Consider the following 15,569-nt stretch of genomic DNA (forward strand, 5'->3'; position numbering starts at 1 on the left):
CGGGGGAGCCCCCGCCCCACGGGGAATGCCACAGCCAGAAATAAATTAATAATGACTCTCCAGGCCCCCCCCTCTCCCTCGCCTAGCACCCAGCTGCAGGCACATCTTCAGGGCTGGGCTCCATGTCCAGAAGTGAGCCCATGCTGATCCCACTGGGCATCAGGCCCCGCGTGGGCATCTTCGGCCATCTCACCCAAGGGCAGGGAGAGAGCCAAGGTTGAATACATGACATAGGTCCACTTTCAGCTCTGCCTCTGATTCACTCCCTGTGTGACCCCGCTGGGCCTCAGCTTCCCCTAAGTAGAAGAATCACAGCCCCTGCCTTCCATTTAATCCTTGTGGGGATTAAATGGGGAAGTGGATCTACAGCTCCTGGCCCAGAGGAGGGGCTGATACAGCCACAGTCTCCCCTTCCTCTCAGCCAGGACCCCAGGGCACAGGGGAGGCTCATCCAAGTTTCTCTGAGCTCACACACACTCCTCCCCTGTGCCAACCTTCACCAACCCCAGCCCACCCCATTGTGACTCAGGATCCCACAGACACTTGACAGTTCCTATGAAGCACCCCTGCAAAGGCATGGTCAGGGACTGAGATGGCACCCCTCATCTCAAAGGAAAGGCACTCACTGAGCCCTCCTCAGGCACCCTTTGGAGGAATGAACAAGGCACATCCCTAGGCTCAGGGTGCTCACAGTTCAGAGTGGGAGACATCCCAGTCACAAGATGGAGAAAATAGGGTGCTAATGGCACAGGCAGCAGAATGTCCTAGCAGCTGACAGCCAAAGCAGGAGAGCTCAGAGGAGGGAGCATGAAAGGCAGGGAGGGCTTCCTGGAGGAGGTGAGGCTAGAGCTGAGCCCAGAAGGATTTGGGAAGCTGAAAGGGGAAAAGGCCAGCCAGAATGGTGCTATGGAGGCAGGGGTGAATGAAGGGGGGACTGTGACCTGGCTAGGGCTACAGAGGGAGCAGGGGGAGGGGGAGCAAGGAGAATTTTTAAGCTGAAAAGTGACAAGTTCAGGTTTGTGTGTTAGGAAGATGTTTCTGGCAGTCACTTGGAGAAGGGGGCAACTGAGAGGAGACAGCCAGTAAGCCATCCAGGGGAAAGGTGACCCGTCCCAGACCCAGGTAGGCAGTGGGGGAGCTGGAGAGGAGTTCACCAGATACTCAGGGCAGAGAATCAACAGGGAATTGTTGGGTGAGGGTGGGGAGGATGAGGGAGGAGCCCCAGTGACACCCAGGTGACTCCGGAGGAGGGTGAATCCTCACGGGGAGAGAACTGGGCAGGAATAGGGAGGGAGAGGTGGTCTTGATCTGGGGTGACCCTAGACTGGAGGGGGTGGGGCTGGGATTCAGCTCCAGCCTCCCAGTCCTCCCAGGGGTGGGGGTAGCACTCAGACTGGCCCCCAGCCTGTGTCCCCCATCCCCACCCTGAAGCCCACCCCAGTCGTCCTTCCCTCCACTGAGCTCTCACCTGCAGTGTGCCATCTCCACTCCCGGGGGACACCGGCTCCTGTGCAAGGAGGTCCTGGCTGGCTGCAGAGACAAGAAAGCCAGGGGCTGAGGCCGGCCAGGCCCTCCCCCGTCTCCCCAGGCGGCCCCTACCCCCAGTAGACCCAGAACCTCCAGGGAGCCTTGTGATGGCCCCTGCTTCCCATGGGTGCATCTGGCTCAACTCTGAGAATAGAGCCAAATGCTTTCCTTCAGCCTGGGGCTCCTCAGGGGTGGACATGACCACACTTTTACCCCTCCTGAGGTCCCCTCCGCTTCTGCTTCTCTCCCTTTACTCTGCTGTCTGAGCCTCGGCTTCCCATCTATAAAATGGGGTTTGTATTGTCCAGCTCACAGCTACTGGGTTGTGCTCCCAGCTGGGGTTGCTGGCAAGTGAATGGGATCATACATGTGAGTCTTCAAGCCCAGCCCAGTGCCCAGACGTCTGGGCTCCAATCAGACCCCCAACCTGCATCCTATCAGCTCTATTCCACAACTCCTCATGGGCTGGAAGACACACCAGGACCTGCTTACTCGTTCGTGGGTGCCCACCACCCAGGGGGGCATCTAGAATCAGATCCACTCTGGGAGGCGCTGCCCAGGGGCTGGCTGTCCCTCCCCACCCCCACCCACAAGCGCACCCAGGCATCGGACAGGCACAGGCGGCGGGATATTCTGAGCCTGGCTTCGTTCCCGTCAGCTGCTGGCCGCCGTGCCCGCCTGGCGCGCGCGCAGGGGCTGATTTGATTTGGCAGCTTGGCAAGAGTGTGGTGGGGAGGGGGAGCGGGTGGGGATGAGACACCCATCCCTGCTAGGAAATAAACAGCCTCGGGCACTCAGCGAGCTGGTGGGGAGGGCACAGTCAGCGCGGGGTAGGGGCAGGGGGCAGTTCTGGGTTCCCTGCCTGTTGCTCCTTTCATCTCACTCAGGCTCTGGACACCTGCTGGAATCTGTGGCTCTGCCTGGGTCACCCTCGGGGTGACAGTAGCTGCACCTGGTGTGTGGACGCTTGTGGTGGGGGGGCTCTGGCAGAGTGTCTGCTTGTCCTACGTGTCCCTATGTCCCGTGGGGTCTCCCTCCTCAGCAGTGCCTTCAGCTGGGCCCGAGTGTTGCCAAGGATGCCTGGGTCTAGAGGCTGAGGGGGTGATGGTCTAGATGGCGCCAACTCCCAGGGTGACTGTGGCTCCGCGGCTGGGCCTCGATGGGGGACTGACTGCAGCCCAGGGCGTGACAAGTTCACCCATGTGCCTGAGTCTAGTGCAGGGCTTCATGTGCGTTGGCTCGGCCTGTTCCTTCCCTCTGTGTGATGACCCCGCTAACCCAGCCATGTCCGGCAGAGGAAATGACGCGGGCCAAGATAAGTGTCTGACCTAAGGGCCCATCCCTTTGTCCACAAGCCTAAGCCTTCTTTTCCACCCTGGCCTCCGATGGTCCACCCACCACCACCACTGAGTTGCCCTGGGGCAGCCCCCTCCCCCACCTGAGAAGAGGCACTGGTAGTTTCACTCAATTCTAACTGCACCCCAGGTTCTCCACTCCCTGGAAAGGGTCCTGCCCCATGCCCTCTGGTTCCCCGTCACCCAGCTCAAGCACAAGGAAGGTGGATAGGATTGGGGGTGGGAGTCTCAGCTAGGCATTCACAGTGCCTCCATAATCCTACCCCAAACTTCATGTTTATCACCTTCCTACTCAGAGCAGTCCAGCTCACCCCTACCAGAGGCCCCAGGAGTCTACACCATCCTGTTAATGTGCTGCTGCCACTCTGGGGACCAGGACTCCACACCTTTCCAATTAGAGAGCTGCTGCTGGGTCAGGAGCTCTGATGCTGAGACCTCTGCTCAGAGAGGGAGGGGGAGGGGGAGAGTCAGACCAGGACCCTAGTCCTAAGGGACCCACAGGCCAGGGCTGTGCCCCAGACACCGGCCAGGAGGTCAGGGGAGGGTGGCGCCTACTTTGGGAAAGACGCAATGTCTCATCTGTCACCGCCTCCCCATTGTCCCACTGTCCTCTAGGGACCTCAGGACTCTCCCCACCCAGCCACAGGAAGCCGAGCCCCTCCTGGAGACAGAAGGAGGGAACACTGAAGGAAGGGCTCCAGGGCCAGAGGGAGACTCAGCCGTGCCCTTGGGGTCACAGAGGAGGAACCTAGGTGCAACAGAACTCAGTTATCACAAAGGGACTGGTGGGAAAGGGACTCTGCAGAGAAGTCCCCAGGGGCTTCCTGGAAGAGGTGTGCAGTGCCTCACAGGAAGAGAAACTAGGTTCCAGGACAGCCTCCCAACTACATAATAGAGGTTTGCCCCTGGGACTTACATACAGTTGCAAGTGTCTGTGTATCCATATGTGCATGGGTATGCACCCCAGTCATAGAGTCCTAGGCTCTGGTCTGTGTTCCATTGGCAGTGTCTGCCCAAGGTAGGGGTCAGCCAGGCAGCAGAGAAGAGGGCAAAGGAAAAGAAGGGAGAACAGCTCAGACCTGAGGAGAGAAGCCTGTCGGGTTAGCCATGACACAGGCAGTCCTGAAACCCTAGATGCCTGATGCCAAGACTGTGCCTTCATGACCTGGGCTCCACTGTAGCCTACTGTGCAACCTCGGACAGGACCCTCCCCTCTCTGAGCTACCGCCCTCACCTGAGGAATAAAAGGGGTGGACCTGATGATCTCCTAGGGCCCTACCAAGTCTAACAATCTTCTGGAGAGACTGACATACAAAGATGGCCAGAGACAGAAACTTATAAGGATGGGGAGAGAGTCCAAGGAGAAGCAGAGGAGAGTGAGGGGTGTGGCAGCAGGAAGATGAGGGAGGAGAACCCCAGGGAGGCCGCCTGTGGGTCGGGCAGCTGGGGAGGGATTTCCTGCTGGGGACCCTAGCCGCAGGGCCAGGACAGGCTGTGGTAGACCATGTAGCCTCGTAGATGACAGTGAGCAATTGTCACCACCCCACCTGCCTCCTGGCCTGTGGGAGGAAAAAGATGGCAGGTGACAGACAAAGGCACTCTTCCCCGGACCCAAGTCCTACCTGTACTTTCAGGCCCCGCTGTGTGATGGGTCTGGGTCCCAGCCTCTGTCACTGGATCCGTGAACCCACCAGGCTGGGTCTTGGACAGGGGTACTAAGCTCTGAGGGACCTGGCCAGGGTGGGCTGTCTAGAGGGCTGAGATCTTTCTCCCCTACCTGGAGGTTATTTCTCCACCTCTGCTGTGGGTGCTGAGACTGTGCACAACCCAAGAGGCAACGAACTGCTGGACCAATGAGCTGGCCTTGTGCTGGGCTGGTGGCCTGAGCCCACATCAGTCATTAGCCCTTCAGACCCCCTAGCCTGGGACCTCCCTTCCTTAAGTCCTTCTCACAGCCACTCCCAGGGCACAAACAGGGTCCACCCTCCTTGGCCTGTCCTCAAGGGGTGCTGATGGGTCCCTAACCGATGCCCACACTGCCCCTCTAGCTGCTTGGCCTCTGCCCCAGTCAGAGGCCCTTTGTACTTGAGCCTCACAGGCAGAGCTTCGTGCACTCCCATGTCTGTGTCCAGGAAGTGTTCATGTCCTGTTTTCCCCCTCAGGCCGGGGCTGCCAGGGAAGGAGGGGGTGGGGGTAAGCAGGCCTCTCCTTCCTCCACTGTGGACATTTCTCCCACAGGCTTTAGGCATTGGGAGGAAAGGGCACTTCTCTCTCTGCCATAGTCTGAAATGATTAGGGACAGAGGGATGAAGGAAATGACCCTTTACCCTGCAAGCTTAGGGAGTGGTGGATCTCGCATGTGCAGGTACACCAGTTCTGCTGGTGCAGGAGAAACGGTCTGTGCAACCCAGACTGAGAGGGTCTCCTTCCCCACTAACTACCAACCCAGCCCCTCTTCCACTCCCTCCCTGGGGGTAGGGGCTGCCCCTGGCCCCAAGCTGTCTCCATTGCTTCTTGCTATGTTTTTAATAACTGAACATCAACATTAACGAGGCAGGTGGTTGCAGCTCTTCCCAGAAACCCCATTTAGAATCATTGAATCATCAAATCCTAGAATCTTAGCATCACAGAAAGTCTGCTTCTTCGGCTCCTAGAGTCTCAGCATCTTAAAGTCACAGAATGTCAGAACCACACAGCTAGGCATCCACACAGCCCTGGCTGGGAGCTGAGAGCCATGAAAAGCTGGAACCCCACACACTGACAATGCCAGATGCTCCTGAGAGCTCATCTCACCCGACTTCCTCTTTTTACAGGTGAGAAAATGCAGCCTAAAAAGTGGTGCTATGCAAGATCATGGGACAGTAGGAGCCAAGCAATGGCCAATCCTGAGATTGTAAGATGTGCCCTCAACATCTGGTCTTCCAGAAATGGTGCAACTTTTACATTAGGAAATACAGATATTCAAGTTGGAGTAATGCTGTTCTTTTAGCTTTGCTCACATCTCCTGCCTCCCAGCCCCCACCCCCACCCCCCACCCCTGTCCCAACCCACCTCCCCCACTTCCCGCCCTACCCCTACTGGGTCCTAAAGCGGACACCTCTTCTCTCTGACCCCTCACCCTCGCCTTGGTTCTTGAAACTCCCTCACCATCTCCCCTCCCCAAAATGGGTGAAGTTCAAGGGGTCACGTCCCTCACGAGGGACGGGAAAAGCAAAACACCTGCCGCAGGAAACCACCAGCCAGTGAGCAGACTTCCCAGCGGAGGTGCCCTGACAAGAGGCCAGAGGGTCTTAGACCACCCCCTACCCTACCCCGGGGCGGGTGTCCTGCGACACCAGAGCAGTAGCTTCAAGAAAGCTGGATCCAAAGGGGTGGGAAGCAGTGAAGGCATACAGTTGATATTAGAACCCTCATGGATGTATGCTTAGCATTTTCATAAATTTACATTTTAACTCATTTTCGAATGTACTCATATATTTTTGAATTTGAATTTTATTAAATATTACATTTTACAGATTGTTTTAATTTTTGAATGCTGAATACTCTTTGCCCAGGGCAGATCCCAAGTCCCCACACTACAGACAAGGATGTGACAACCCCCAGTGGTATCCAGGTCTCCTGGTCTCCGTTTACCCTCAAAACTCCTAACCTGTGAAGCCATCCTGAGACCTTCTGCTCCACAGAGGGCCCTGACCCAGGCCCAGTCATGTGCTCTCAAGCCCTGTCTTCCCTCACTGGGCCACCCAGACCCCAGGGTGGCTCTCTCTTCTCCTCTTCTACAGCTGACCGGCTTCCTCCTTCACCTCTGCTCGTCTGTCCCCTCCCTTCCAACTCAGGCTTTTCCCTGTTCAGTTTCATCATCCCACACCTGAAGGAACTGCCCCAGCCTCTCACCTCACCCCTTCTATGAACTCCCCAACCCTGGCCCAGGGAGCTTCAGAACACGCAGGTCTGAGCAGTCACTGTCCTGCTTTCAACTCTTCTCCTAGTGCCCAGTTCCCTCTGGAGAAAGTCCAAACTCCTTGACATGGCATAAAAGTCCTGCACAATTTGGCCCCTGCCAGCCTCACTAGCCTCATCTCCTGATGCTTCAGCACCACCCCTCCCCCCAGCCATCCCATCACTCAGCCGCTCTGGCAGTCCAGCACCCAGCTCCACAGAACGCTTCCCTCCCTCTGTCTGTCACCAGCAAGCCTTCACATTCTGATTCTCTCCTTCTCTCTCTGTCCAGAACTCTCTCCTGGCTCATCCCTCAGCTCCCGCTTTAGCTATACTTCCTCCTGGAAGCTCCCCAACCTGCCTTCCCCTGCAACTTTGGGCTGAATTAGGGGCCCCTGCCCTGTCCCACCATGGCCCCCAAGTTTCTCTCCAGCGTTGCCCTCCCCACACAATCTATCAGCATCCATCTGTGTCTGTGCCCCGCCATCACCCCATCACCAGACCACCATTGGCCCTGGTACCTGGGTCTGTCCACCTGCCAAGAGGCAGATGCCTTGTTGCTCAGACTTGGGGCAATGTGTGGCTGAAGTTTAAGGTTTGCACTGTGTTCTGTCTACCTACCATCTCTATTGGGCACATAGTAGGTGCTCATAAAGGCCTGGCAGTACAAAGTCGTGGCACAGACAGGGAGCACTGGGATAGTCAGAGGAAGTGAGAGTCCCTGGGTTGGGCTGGGACTTCCTGGAGAAAGCATCTGGGACAATACTCCACGTGTCAGTCCTTAGACAGCAATTGAGGACAGGCCACACAGGAAGTCACCAGTCCAGCATTAGGACCATCAGAGCAAACCATCAGAGTGAGACCAGAGTCTGCAATGAGGGAGATTCAGTGACCAGAGCCCAGGACAAGGCCACTGGAAGAAGGGGCTGGTGGTGCATTCAGGGAAGACTTCCTGGAGGAGAGAATACTTCTGGCTGGTTTGGGGCAAGGGAGAAGGTGGAGATGAAGCAAATTGGAGACAGAGATGTGAAAGAGAAAGCTCTGTTCCGTCTTGTCCTTTATCCCTTAGAGGAAAGGGAGGTGGGAATCAGATGGGCAGGAAGACAGACAAAAGGCCAAGGCGGCATAGTGATAACATCAATGCTGACCCATGGCCAGGGCGGGTATGGATGGCTGAGGCTGGCAGGGAGCAGGTCCCCAGCTGTGGTCGGGAAATGTTTCCTGTCTCCTTGCCAGGGGGGTCATTAATAATCATTTACCCGCCACAGGCAGCCCAGAGGCCAGCCAGGGAGCAGCATGGTGCTGGGGCCGGAGCCCAGCCTGGCAGCCAGAGAGCTGTATTCTAGGACCAGCCCTGCCACCTTGCTGTGAAACCTGCAAAAGTCACCTGACCTCTCGGTCTCTGGCAACACTGGGCAAAGGAGGGTCTTAAGAGGAGGCTCCCTAAAGACCTCCCCACTCTAGGCCTCAGTTTCCCTAGATGGCAGCAGAGCTGCCAACCCTACAGGGGGTTGGGACCTCTGATAATCAGTATGAGCATCTGGACTAGGCTAAGCTCAGGTCAGGACACATGGGATGGGCAGACCCTGCCCAGCCTCTGAAGAGCTCATGTTCTAGTGGGAGCCAGACCCCTACACCACGGGATGCCTGCCTGCAGCACATCAAGCACACATCAGGCTGCGGGAAAACACAGAAAGAGGGCTGTCTGCCCAGGGCTGGAGGGGCTGACAGTGTGGATGGGCCACAAAGACGGGGTTCCTTAGACACAGAAAATGGGAGCCCCAAGAGGCCCATTTGGTCACTGCTATACCCCCAGCACTTAACACCGTGCCTGCCTGAGGCCTAGCAGGCGCTCAATAAATGCTTTCAGACAATGGAATGAGCTCATCTGTTAAAGGAGACATTTGTGAAAGGAGCTTGGAATCTGGAAAGAGCTGCCTAAAGCTGATGATGAAGCTAATGACAATGATGATTCTGGCCAAAGACAATTGGGATGGGCCAGACCTGAAAACTTGAGAAGGGAGGAGGCCCAGAGATGGCCACCTGAAGTCAGACAGGATTGCTTGGGAATGTTCAACAGCCTTCAAGATCCCTTTCTTCCAACTGGGCCAGAATCATCCTCAGCCTTAGGCTGTACTTCTCTACATCCCCTCCAGGGCTCAGCTCAAGCTCACTCACTTCAGAGAACCTTCTGGAATGTGGTGCTGAGGCAGTGGCCCTGAGCCCCATCCCCTGACTGACTCTGAAGGTCTCTGTGGCTCCCAACCATCAGGAGCCCTGTCTTTTCGTCCTCTCGAGTCCCTTTTGGAAAGCTGCCCACTAAGGTCTCCCCATAGCTTTCTCTGGAGAGTATGACCTGGATCCTCCTACTGGGTCCATCAAACAAGAAGATCCCAAAAAGGTGTGACCCGGCCTCCTTTTTTAGATTAAATCCCCGGGGCAGACAGAAACTATTCCCCCATCAGATGTGGGATCAGTATGGGTGGAGATTGGTGGAGGTCTTCTTGGTTGTCTCCCAGCCCGGGAACCCTCTCCGGGCACCAAACAGAGAAGGGAAGAGGACCAGCCAGCCTGCAGAAGAGGGAACAGGACTGCTCAGCACCCCGGAGATGACGTGAGCAGGAAGGGCACTGGGCCATGCTCGGGACTAAGACCTCACAGTTGGCAAACCTGTGCAACTCCAACCCAGCCCCAGCTGCTCTTGTGTCTAGAAGGCACCACGGGGGATATCACCCTGGCCTCAGTACCTGTGCCTGAATCCCCACCCTCTGCAGAACACTGTGAGCTGGTAGTGAAACACAGTGACCCCGAGACATGTGCATCCTCTCTCCACCCCTTCCAATCCCGGCCCCAAACACGAGACAGGCTAAGAGGAAAAGAACAAAGGTTCCTGGACCTCGACATCACCCGCCGCCCGCCTGTCCAGCGCCTGCTTGACCGGAAACCCAAGACAAAGGCCCCGGTGAAAGCGAGGAGCATGAAGGGCAAAGGGTAGAGGCAGCCTGGCTTGGGCATCTCTGGGGACCTAACTGGGAGGAAAGCAAGGACAGGATGGCAGTCAAGCCCTCCTCATACACACACATTTTTGGGACACCTGCTGTATTCTGCACACTTGAACATCACACATCTTGTTCTTCACCCCAAACACCTAGACACACACTCCCTCACCCCCTGCAGCACCCTCCATAGGCCTCCACACTGCCTCACCCCCACACATACCCTCGCTCCCTGGACACCCTTCATACATAAACAGCTCACAGGGAGAAAAGATCACATAATCCACATCACACGGAAAAGTCATCCAGCTCACACACCCACACTTCACACCACACTCACACTCAACCTCCCACACGCACCTCTCACACCCTGTACTCACCTCTCCAAGCACAAACACATCCAATTAAATTCAACACACACATACCACCAGACACAGACACACCCTGCATAAATAATGTGCATACCTAATGTCACATCAAAATATCACATGTTTATGAGGACACACAGCTCCTTAGCACACCAGTCCTGCCTGCACACTGCCTCCTCCCCACACACACTTGTGTGTGCACATACACACATGCACTTAGTCAACAAGTTTTTGCCTTGGACCCCTGGGCCCTGGCCACTGCACTCTTTCCTACCCAGAGTTGTACCAACAGCCATCACATAGACATATGACACTCAAACACCAACACACATGTCCCCATATATTTCCTGACCAACACCAGGATGTAACTTGGTGACTCGAAGCCAGTCACCTTGGCTGCAAACATACTCACACATTCACAGCGACCCTCTCCCCACCCCCTTCAAGTAAGACATCCAGTAAAACCTTTCATCAGGGCCCAGCAGTGGCTTTTCCTGGTTACATACAACAGTTTATAACATATATATACACACAGTCCCCAGTGTAAGTGGCCCCTACTACTCCTCCACCCCATGAAGACAGATACACACCATGTACCCATAAGTTCCCCACACACTCAACAGTCATATGAACAGCTACCACTCCACACTCACAGCTCAGCCTCCCCAGCTGCTCGTGCCATGCAGTGCCATATACTCATCATTCACGTGAACCCCAGTGCCCTACTGCACAATCCCCACCCGTCTTAAATCCCTGGGCACCGCCCAAGGGCTGTGTGCTACATGTTTAGCCCCTTCTACCAGCACCCACACCATGACAACATGGGTAGGGGTGGAGGCTCCGGGGACACTGGCCTGGCATTCTGAGCCAGTCCCCTCACCGCCCAAAATCAGAGGCTGACATAAGGGGAAGGATGACCACATGGAAAGGCCCTAGAACGAAGATAGAGACCTGGAGACCTTGGAGGAGTGATGGGCAGACCGAGAGAGGTGGGCACATGGGCAAGAGAGACCAAACAGGAGAGAAGCAGAGGGGCAGAGAGAGAGAGGAAGCCCAGAAAGACTCGGAGAAGCCAGAAAAGAAACCGGAGAATAAACTGGAGCCAACATACCCAGAGAGAAACAAGAGGAGAGGGACAGACAAGCCAGAAAAGACCAAGATCTCTGATACAGGAGGGAGGAGGGAGAGCAGGAGCAGAGTGGGAGGGGGACCCTGCAGAGAAGGAGAGAGAAACCGAGATGGAAAGGGCATTTAGACTCAGGGGTGGGGTCTCGTGTGAGGACTGAGTCCAGATGTTTGAGGAGGAACCTGGATGGGGGCATAGATGAGGCCGTGGAGTAGGGGCTCAGGGCCACGAGGTGAGGCTCCAGCTCTGAGGTGGGGTCCTGGCTGACAGTTGGGATCCAGGTGTTCTGGGTGTATCTGGAATCTGAAAATGTATTGGGGGTCCAGGGGTATGGGCAGGGGTCCTCTACTATTACGGGAGTCAGGGGGTTCCAGGCTCTGGCAGAATTCTTGGGTGTGCCAGGGGGTCCCACTGTGGATTGGGAGTTCAGTGCTTGGGGTGGAGTCCCAGGTTTGAAACGGGTTCAGAGTCTGGTATGAGGTTTTGAACTGTGAGCTGGGCATTCAAGGTCTCGGTATGGGCTGCAGTCCCAGCACAGAAGTGGGACTCACAACTGGGCGGGGTGGGGGTGGGGGTTTCATCACCCTAGGAGGGTTGAGGAGCAGGGTGGACCATGGGGCCGGCGACAGCACGCTCAGCGGAGGACCGGGCCGGGCGCTACCCAGCACCCGGTTCCCCTCGTGCCCAGAGCGGGCCCGCGCTCCCTACCTGCAGGCTGTCGGCGCATGGCTGCGGCGGCGGCGGCGGCTCGTCCGGCTTGAGGAAGACCTGCTGGCCCCGCCTGAAGAATTGGACAACAGCGATGAGGATGTGGTGCAGCACCAGGACCATGCTCGCAGCCGCCCGCCCGCCCGCCGGCCCGGCCGCTGCGCTCGGTCGGCGCGTCCGCGACAGCTTCGCCGGGTCCGCGCGAGTGTCCGCCCCGGCCCCGCCCCGAACCGCCCACTTCCCGCCCCTCGACCGCCGGGCCCCGCCCCGAACCGCCCACGTCCCCGCCCCTCGACCGCCCCGGCCCCGCCCACCTCCGCGCATCCGTGGACAGCACCTCTCAGCTTGTCCGATCTTCGGACCCCCATCAGAGCCCCCCACCAGCTGTCACTTCCCTAATCTCTCCGCTCTCAAGATTCTTCCAGCTACTGGGATCCCCCGCCAGGTAGCCGGCTTTCCTCCTTCGCTCCCTTCTCTTGCTCCTCCGCTACTCCTTTCACTACCTCTCAGGGGTCGCTTCTCTGAGCCCCTCTTCTGGCTGATCACATCCTCCACCACACCCCCCACCACTTACTTATAAAGTCCTGGAGCCGGGCCACAGCCCCAAGGCAGAAAGACCAGTGCAGTGAGGGAGTGGAGGGCGGTCCGCAAGGGGAGATAGAAGGGAAGGGACCACTGGCACGACATACGGAATCCTGGGCTTGCTCTTCTTCCAGGAAAAAGAGGGGAATGAGGGAAAATTTTAGAGGTCGCTCAGAGCCGGACAGGCTCTGGGAACAGTAGCAAATCTGGGAGGGAGACACGTGTGCACCGACACGCGAGCGCACAGATAGGCGCACCATTCCTGAATCGAGGGTAGAGGCACTGGGCCCCCAGCACTGGTCAGGTAGGTCTTCGTGAGCGTCCCCGCAAGCCGGAGAGGGTGCAGGCCCCAGGGCCACACAGTCCACGGTTCCGCGTTGGGACTTGCGAGCTCGGAGCGCAGTTCTCCGCAGAGCGGCCTCTGCGCTCAGGCGCCTGCGGCAGCTGTGACGCTCCTGCGCCCTCTGCTGTCCCATCGCGGCGGCGCGGCCCGGCCCGATTTGCCATCTGCGAAGGGTGTGGGGGTGTTTCGAGGGGGAAGGGGTCACCTGGGCCAACTCCCTGCCTGGACCCACCCCATTCCTAGCCTCCGCTTGGCACGAGGACGGCTGAGGCGGTGGGACGTGTCTGGATTGGAGGGTGCTCTTGGGTCTCTCTTCGCCTTTGCCAGCTAGCTGCTTACTGCATGACCTTGGTCAGATCCCCTCCCCAGTTGGTTTCTGGGCTTCAGTTTTCCCATCTCTTTCACAAGACTGCCAGGAGAATCAACCACACAATGGTGGGAAGGCAGCCAGAGTCCCCTGACAGCCCTCGCTGTGGTCTGACCTGAATCCTTCCCACTGCACTGCAGTCCCCTCTTTCTGCAACTCTCCCCTTATCCCCCACCCCCCTGGCCCCTCTTGGAGGGTAGCTCAGTGAACCCCCAGCTTCCCAGCTCCCCACCTTACGGGGCTGATTCATCTGGGTCCTTTCTCCCTGGGGAGTGATTTCCTCAAGGTTGAGTCATTGAACCCAGTCCTGGACACAGTCCAGGCACCAGGCACACAGGCTGGGCAGAGCCCCGGCTGTGCCACCAGTTCAGGGGGAGCCAAGAGTTCTCCCACCTCTCTTTCTGTGGTCCATCTCTGGACATGCCTCTTCCCCTGCTCACACACCTTCAGTGACTCCCTGCTGGCAGCACAGTAAAGCCCAAATCCTCAGTCTGACATGGCAGACCCTCTATAACTTAGGGCCAACTTGCTGTTTCGGCTTTGACCCTCTCACCACCATTCCTCAAATTTATACTGCCTTCTCTATTCAGCTGGGTGACTGACTCATTCTCACCTTCAGGCCTTAACTCACCACCCCAACCCCCATGCCCTCTGGGCCTGCTTATCTTTCAGGGGCCAGTCAGATGCCACCTCCACCAGTAGGCCTTCCCTGGGTGCTACCTTAGTCCTCTGGGTCCCCCTTCTTGCTTCTTTCCTAGGAGTCATGTCTAGGGGCACAGAGAGGGATGGGAAACTCCTTTGTCACCAAGTAATCCAGGCCAAGTCAGTGTTTGTTACTGTATCTTCAGACTGGGGGCAACTTGTCCTACTTATTAACGCTGTAGAAAATATTACATGGGCTAAGATGTGCAAAGGTTCTGACCAAAAAGAGAAGGCCTCCCTTCTCTTTTTTTGGCCTCAGCTTCTTGCTCTGTTAGGGAGGTGACTCATGTAAGGGCTATTATAAGGACTGAGTCTGAAACCAGTACACAAATCCTTTGGTAAATCCTGACCATCTATTATCAACTCAATCCTGGGCTCCAGACAGTGCAGGTAGGACAAGGTATCCAGGAAGATATCTGTTACAGCCACAGGCCGGAGCTATCTGTTCTTCAGGAAAGGATATTTCAGACTCCAGAGTCAACGGCCAACCCTGGCCTGGCACAGCCAGCATCTCTTGGGCTTTAACATTTGCTGAGCACTTACTCTGTGCCTCATAGTCTGTCTTCTCAACAATGCTAGAAGGCAGGACCCATTATTAGTCACATTTAACAGATAAAGAAAACTGAGGCACAGAGAGACTAAGTAACTTGCCCACAGTCGCAGAGTTAATAAGTAGTAGAGCCAAAAGTCAAACCATCTGGCCATCTGGCTCCAATCTGTGCTTTATATTCATGCTGTCTCTTAAGGAATGGCATGAGAGAAAATCTAATTTTCCCGGCTCTCCTATTGTTCCCAGGAATGAAGTCAGGGTCCTATACTCCCAGGCCCTGAGCCCTATGCCCACCTCTGCCATGAGGAAGCTCAGTTTTAGGGGTGCCTAACCCAGACCTCGCAGAAGGCAATGGCAAGCCACTCCAGTTCTCTTGCCTAGAAAATCCCATGGATGGAGGAACCTGGTAGGCTGCAGTCCGTGGGGTCGCTAAGGGTCAGACACGACTGAGCGACTTAACTTTCACTTTTCACTTTCATACATTGGAGAAGGAAATGGCAACCCACTCCAGTGTTCTTGCCTGGAGAATCCCAGGGAAGGGGGAGCCTGGTGGGCTTCTATGGGGTCACACAGAGTCAGACACGACTGAAGTGACTTAGCAGCAGCAGCAGCAGCAACCCAGACCTGCAGCCACCTCTTTTCATCTCTCTACCTTACAGGTCACACTAAGCTACCCAGGGGCCCAGCTACTTCAGACTGGGTATTTTAAGACAAGGTGTCTCAGCTGAGAGCCTGTCAGCCTGAGTACTGGGCCTCTCAACCTCAGGCCCTGTCCAAGAACCAGCCCGTCTCTGTTCCTAATAATGACCCCTCTCTGGACACTGCACTTACAAAGCACTTCCTCACCTGGGTCTGAAGAGCAGACTTTCCTCCTCACCATCTCTCCATTTCAGGTGTGATGCCAGCAGATCCTCAATAGACCCCAAATCTGCTCCCATCCCCCAGGACCATGTGTCTGGCTTCCAGGAGCCCATCTGTGCACCTGACATGCATCTATCCTCTGGTT

The 15,569-nt window shown here is 56.5% G+C and overlaps 1 protein-coding gene across 3 annotated transcripts in view; it reads right to left on the reverse strand.

The window, feature by feature from the left end:
• The window catches only part of PDE2A (phosphodiesterase 2A), a 67,623-nt gene extending 55,408 nt beyond the window's left edge, over nucleotides 1-12,215 (reverse strand). The window contains exons 1-2 of one of the 3 annotated variants that reach the window (XM_088843168.1): nucleotides 12,020-12,215; nucleotides 1,470-1,530 (exon numbers count right to left, since the gene is read on the reverse strand). In XM_088843168.1, the coding sequence (XP_088699294.1) occupies nucleotides 1,470-1,530; nucleotides 12,020-12,142 (184 nt within the window). In that variant the 5' untranslated portion in view covers nucleotides 12,143-12,215. Of the gene's footprint in view, nucleotides 1-1,468; nucleotides 1,531-12,019 lie in introns of all 3 variants that reach the window. The other 2 variants (XM_055423601.2, XM_055423600.2) reach the window with 2 other exon arrangements.
• Nucleotides 12,216-15,569: the final 3,354 nt, after the last annotated feature.

Source organism: Moschus berezovskii, chromosome 14 (assembly GCF_049115385.1).
Source record: "Moschus berezovskii isolate FMDL1 chromosome 14, NW_MosBer_1.0, whole genome shotgun sequence".
Classification (NCBI taxonomy): Eukaryota; Metazoa; Chordata; class Mammalia; order Artiodactyla; family Moschidae; genus Moschus; species Moschus berezovskii.